General features: G+C 47.4%; 1 protein-coding gene across 2 annotated transcripts in view; it reads left to right on the top strand.

Moving 5' to 3' along the window:
- Positions 1 to 208: 208 nt before the first annotated feature.
- Positions 209 to 6000, top strand: part of IGSF11 (immunoglobulin superfamily member 11) — a 96884-nt gene continuing 91092 nt past the window's right edge. The window contains exon 1 of one of the 2 annotated variants that reach the window (XM_067003849.1): positions 209 to 395. In XM_067003849.1, coding sequence (XP_066859950.1) covers positions 326 to 395 — 70 coding nt within the window. In that variant the 5' untranslated portion in view covers positions 209 to 325. The remainder of the gene's footprint in view (positions 396 to 6000) is intronic. The other variant, XM_048057951.2, reaches the window with a different exon arrangement.

The raw sequence follows: 6000 nt of genomic DNA, 5'->3' as shown, positions 1-6000 counted from the left end.
AGCCGGGGGGCTGCGGGATGCTCTGCGGGCGGCTCGGCACGGCTCGGCGGTGAGAGCCGCAGCCCCGGGCGGGTGCGGGGGCGTCGCGGGGCCGCCAGGCTGCGCTCTCGGGCCGGCCTGGCGCTGTCCCCGGGGCCGGGGCACGGCGGAGCCTGGGCGGCGAGCGGGGCGGTCCCGGGACGGCGGCGGCGAGCGGGCGGCGAGCGGGCGGGCGGCGGCGGCGGCGGCGGCTGCACCTGCGGCGGGGGGCGGCGGGGCTGGACGCCCACCCTGCCCGGAGGAGGGAGCCCCCGGCCCGGCCCGGCTCGGCCCGGCCCGGCCCGGCATGACGCGGCGGCGGCCCGGCGGCGGGCGGTGGGTGCCGGCAGCCCTGGCCGCGCTCCTGGCGCTGCGAGGTGAGTGAGTGCTGCTGCCCGCGGCACCGGGCGGGGGAGAGAGGCTCGGCACCGGCGGGGCTGCGGGAGGCTGCCCGGGAGCCGGGGGTGCCGGGGAGCCGGGGGTACCCGGAGCCCACGGGGGGCAGTTCGGGCGGCGGTCCCGCCGGGGATGCTCGGGACTGCGGCGAGGAGCGCGCTGCAGGCAGGCAGGCAAGGAAGGAGCGCTGCTGCTCCGCTCGCCTCCCCTGCACCATTTTTTAATTTATTTATTTTGCTAGCACGGTTGGTCATTTCTATTTTACCTGGCCGGGACACTTGCCCCAAAGTGTCTGGGCTTCGCAGAGGTTCACTTGGCAGGGCCTGGCCCGTTGCAAGCTCACCTGGGTGGGAAACTCCAGGCTATCCTCCAGGCCCCGAGGCAGCAGGGAACTTTCTGTGGAGATGTCAGTGGGAAGCCCCAGGGCCCCCCCCCTCTGGGGAACCGAGCACCCCTCAGGGCTGGGGACCCCCCCGAGGACCCCCCTCCAGCATCCACTGAGTCCTCCTCCCAAGTGCTCAGCTGGCTTCTTCAGCTCATCCCCATCTCTGGGGATGTGGAAAGACCCAGACCTCTCCATCCGCTCCCTCCCCTACAAGCCCTTGCAAAGCAAGGTGCATAGCCCGGTCCTCTGTGGGGAGAGGGAGAACATCGCGTATGAAGGATGTCACTCGCATCACTTGGTGCATCCCTGGAGAGCACCCAGAGGTGCTGCAGTGAGGGCGATGGAAGAACCTGCAAAGTGTAAAGCCTCCAGGCTCATCTGTTGATCAGATGGCAATGCCTTCTTTCAAGTAATGCCAAACTTTAGGGCAGGCCTACTCACTTATGTTTTACAGAGGTCTACGAAGTAATTTGCTTAAGGTCTGCTCATTCGTGCAGAGGTCTGCTAAGTAATTTGGTGGAACAGGGCACAGCTCCGCCGAGCCAGCTGGGTGCTGCCGGCCACCTCTGCGGCTGGCGAAGCGGGCACCCTGCTGCAAGGGATCCCCAGGAGAGCAAGAGGACAGCCAGGCATGACAGGATCTCCTGCAAGAGCACCAGAGATGTCTCAGCAAGGTCTGCATGAAACTTTCTGGAAGTCTGGATCGGGATGGAGCCTGCGGCTTCAGTAGCCGTGCCTGGCTCTGAGCGCCCTGCACAGAGGCGCAGCAGGCCATTCCCCTCCGGACAGGACCCACCAAGAAGCAAGCCTGGTGCTGGACAAGGTGGACTTTTCACAAATGCCTCAGCCCCAAAAGCTGGCACCCTGAGTCCCATCCTCTGAAACCATTTAGGAGTTGCATGCGTTAACTGGAAACTTCGCCTGCTGACTTTGAAGAGGAAAAAGGAGTTTATTAGCTTTTAATTGAAGCAAATAATCTCAGCTGTTTCACACTTCATGCTGCTTGATTACTTTTTATACTTTTCTAGGTTTGGAAAGTGTGTTCAGTGAGTTTCATTTTCAGGTCCTCAGTGCCACAGTTCTTTATTTGCAGACGTTGTAAAAGTGTAACTGCCTAAAAAGTTACTGTTCCTACTGCAGTTATAGGCATGTAAGCGATGCAGTGTTACTGTTGATGGGCTATAGCTGCAAAAAAAAAAATCAAAGAGTAACCAGATCCGAGGTTAAAACTACAGGGGCATTTGATTTTCTCTTTAGAAAAAAAGATTGACTCAATATTTGGTTTTCTTTTTTTGGTGGAGGGCATGTGGGGACAATGACAATAGAGACAACTAAGCATAGAAACACACCTTTCCATAAAATAGTTACTTGCAATAGTGTAATGATTTTTTCTTGCACTTCCCTTTAAGGCTTAAAATGACCTGAATGAACCACCTGTGTCTCAACTTCGTTTTTAACTTTTGCCTTAACAAAAGTCTTTAGAAGATGGTGGTGGATGAAAATAACTGTGGCACGTAGCTATTTCTGTATCACCCAGCATGTTACAAATATGGTCGTATTTTTTGTGGTTCTTGATTTTGAAAAGAAAATCATGATAAGGTAAGCAACAGACATACACTGTGCAAGCTCAAATAAAATTGTCAGAGTTTTTTCTAAACAACATTTGTGGAAGGCCAATATGTGTATTTCTGGTCTGAGTTGCAAAGTCTGGTTAGGAGGAGTGATTTTCCTTTTCGAGGCTCTAGATTGGTTTTGAGGATAGAGAAAAAAGGTATGATGGGATCATGTACAAAGTGATACCTATATGACAGGTGAAAGGTTTAAAAGTTAAAGGGTCAGGAACCAGAAGAGTGTATAATCAGAAGAAATACTCAATGCCAAACAAATGAAAAGTGGCTGGGAAAGAAGGTCCCTGGAGGTCATTTTGTCATTCTCACGCTTTATGCCTACAATAAAATACAGTCAGGCTTTGTTGATCAAGTATTATAGCCCCATTTTCTTATACTGTTTTGTAATTTGTAAAATAACAATGATTATTTTGAACTGGAGCTAGATGACTGCTTTCATTGGGCTTATAATATCCATCTTTAATGCTGCTGGGGCAGGGGCAGTGTCTTTATTTTCCCTCTAAAGCATTATTAACATAATAACTTTTGTGCAAATAATACTTTCCAAGCTCCCTAGGGAAGTTTATGGAAAGATAGGAGGGAATTCTGTTTAGAGCTTTGAAACCAAACCTGTGATTGCAAATCAATCCCACTACATCACCAGAAATAGCAAGCTGCAAATTTTCAGATGTGTTAGAAATCACACATCGGGTACAGCTAAACTGCAGAACCAACTTTTTTTTTTTTTTTTTTTTTTAAACTTCCTGGTGTTTAGATCCTATGACACCATATCGCAACAGGTTAGATGTCGGTGTGCTACAGTCTATTGCAGCTGGATCTTGCACATCAGTGTGTGTGTGTGTGTGTTTGAGCCCGGCAGCAATGCATCCATACAACAGCTGGTCTGCAGCTTTTCACACAGACTGGTCTTTCTAGTCCTCTTCTGAAGTCGACCTCCTGCCACATCGAGTTTATCACAGCTGAAGCTGTGCATTGAAGTTCTGGCTGTGCAGCACCCTATTGCTAGCCCACATATTTTTCCCAGCCCAGCGCCAGGTCCTCAGCCCCAGCAAGAGAGGACCGTGGCCGTCCCTTGCTCTTCCATGCTTATGCAGTTTTGGAACAGATTGCCATTTGTGTCAAGCTGTGTGGTTTTGTGACGTGTAGATAAATCGTTTTGCTCGCAACCTGACCTTGGTCCCCAGTGGTAGGCATAGATGCATTAAATACCTCTTGTGTCTCTAATGTAGGCATTATTTTACCTTTATTTTGGAAACTGATTTTTTTTTGTTATTATTATTATTATTTATTTATTTATTTATTTATTTATTTTTAATCTCTCTTCCTTCGGTATTGCCTAAAATGCAATTTTATTCTGTAAGATTCCGTTCTCTGAGGGATCTCAAAGTGTCTCAAGAACAGCTATATTTAGCTTCTCACCAGTATTATGGTTATACAAAGTATGGTATAAACAACTCGTTAAGAAACTTAGAAATCGTTTTTTTCTGCCTCCATTGGGCGGGAGTTTGTATTCGTTTGAGTTTGTATTGTGATACCAGCAATAGGCAAGGAGAAAGCGAGGCTCAGAGAGGCTTCGTGACCCACTGAAGGTCAGTGGATGCTGGTGGACTTGAGAGTCTTGATTCAAACTGTAACCACAGGAGAATGCTTAATTTTATGCAGCAGGTTAAGCACTGCTGTAATGGCACTCTTCAGGGATGTTCACTATTAAACTGTGGTGAGTCATCTATATTTAGCAGGATGCTACTATCATTGTGCTTTTTAAGTAAAGTGCTTTTAACACAGTTTATTTCAAGGAGAAGTGCATGCTCTGAAAGTCTGTTCTTTGTAGTTTTCTCCTTGTGGAGCACTAATGTTGCCTTCCCTTTGTAAATGTTCAGGGAGAAATTTACCTCCTGGTTGTTTAACAGACAGCAGTGTAACAAAGACAGTTCCCTTGTTAATACTACCTTGTGTTTGCACAGTCATTTATGAACATTAGCTAATTGAGAGTCCCCAAACTTACTTGTTAGTGCAGTCAGCTTGATTTATGGCTTGGAAAAGCTGAAGCGTACAGAGATGAAATGATTTGCTTGCTGTCTTGCAGGACATCTGCCCCTCTCTCTTTTAGAGAAGTCACAATTACAGGGCTCCTAGTCATATACCACCCCACTTTCCTCTCACAAATGTTTCACGCCTTAAGCATTAGAAAGAGAGAACACTATTACTAATTATGCACAGTAAACTGCATTTTCCCCTGTATCTGTTGTCATCTCTTTGGTTTTGGAGGTCATGTGCATCCATTCTGGCTTCTGCCTTCATTTTATTTATTTATTTATTTTGGTTTTGTTGCTTGAGCTGGGCTAAGGACAAATGATCTGTTTCATCAGGGTTGAGAGGTTCAACTTCATTTTGAATGGAAATAGAAATTAAATGCTTTGATGTTTTTGAAAGGAATTTTCTGAGAGGATTTAGAGAATTTTTGGATCAACCAATGCTCTGTTTCTCCATGGAACTGTATTATTATAATACACAAAAATACACTAAGCAAAAGGTATTTTGATGTGAAAAGTCATTTTTTTTTCACCCCAAAGAGACTTGAGGTGGATATTTATATATTTCTGACAACTTTTCCCCAATTTTCTTTTGAAACACCGTTTTGATTTTACAAAGCATCACAAGTCTGATAAGGTTTGGTTTAGTGGAAGTAAATACAGTAAAAGCTAAAGTTGCTCCTTTTTTTTTTTCATTTCTGCAGGACATTTAAAAACAACAGTGATGAAATCCAACCTGTAGTAATTGATGGTATTTATGCACGGTCCCTGCCCATTATTTTTGCCATTTTGGCACATGTATGCAATAATTGCACGCATCTACGTGGCCTTGCCTGTGTCCTTCTCTTATCCATCACACTGTAGGACACTATTTGCACCAAAAAAAGCAGAATATGAATATGAAATTAGACAATTTTTTATTTAAGAAATCCAGCCCCCTTGCTGATCAGGACAGGACTAGCAGATCACGGTCAGCCTCCTATTACTCGTGCATGCGTGGAGTCACAGTTCTCCTCCTGGCTGCACAGCAGCGCTTGTGCTTTTGCATATCTTCATGAAGTTATGTTCACGTGTAATTTCTGTATTAGCAGGATTGGATCACTTATTTAGGGATAAAAGCTTATGCATTTTTTTTCTCACATCTTCATGAGTCAACCCAGCTACAGGAACGTGAGCCAGATTGTATTTCACAAGCATCAGCAGCAGAAAGCCAAAGTCTGAACGCCACTCTGTTACATCCAGGCTTCACTTTTGCTCAAGATGCAGAAGCCAGAAATGTAATTTCTGGGGGTGAGCATTTACAATCTGTGGTACATTTCTGCAAGCAGCTCTAAGCAGCTGTGGGTCAGGTTGCACCTCTGGTCTGTGGGGCCGTGGCCTACAATGGATGCTTCCAAGAGGGATGCAGGACCCCCCCCGGCGAGCAGCTGGTACCAGGTGTGAATAAAATGCCCATCCCCTCTCCTGTCCCCCCTCCACATGCAAAACACACAACCCCAAACCTGCCCCCCTTACCAGGAGTGGGGTTGGGCCGGAGTAA

The sequence above is a fragment of the Anser cygnoides genome, chromosome 1 (genome assembly GCF_040182565.1).
Source record: "Anser cygnoides isolate HZ-2024a breed goose chromosome 1, Taihu_goose_T2T_genome, whole genome shotgun sequence".
Taxonomy (NCBI): domain Eukaryota; kingdom Metazoa; phylum Chordata; class Aves; order Anseriformes; family Anatidae; genus Anser; species Anser cygnoides.
This window is presented reverse-complemented; position numbering and strand designations above follow the sequence as displayed.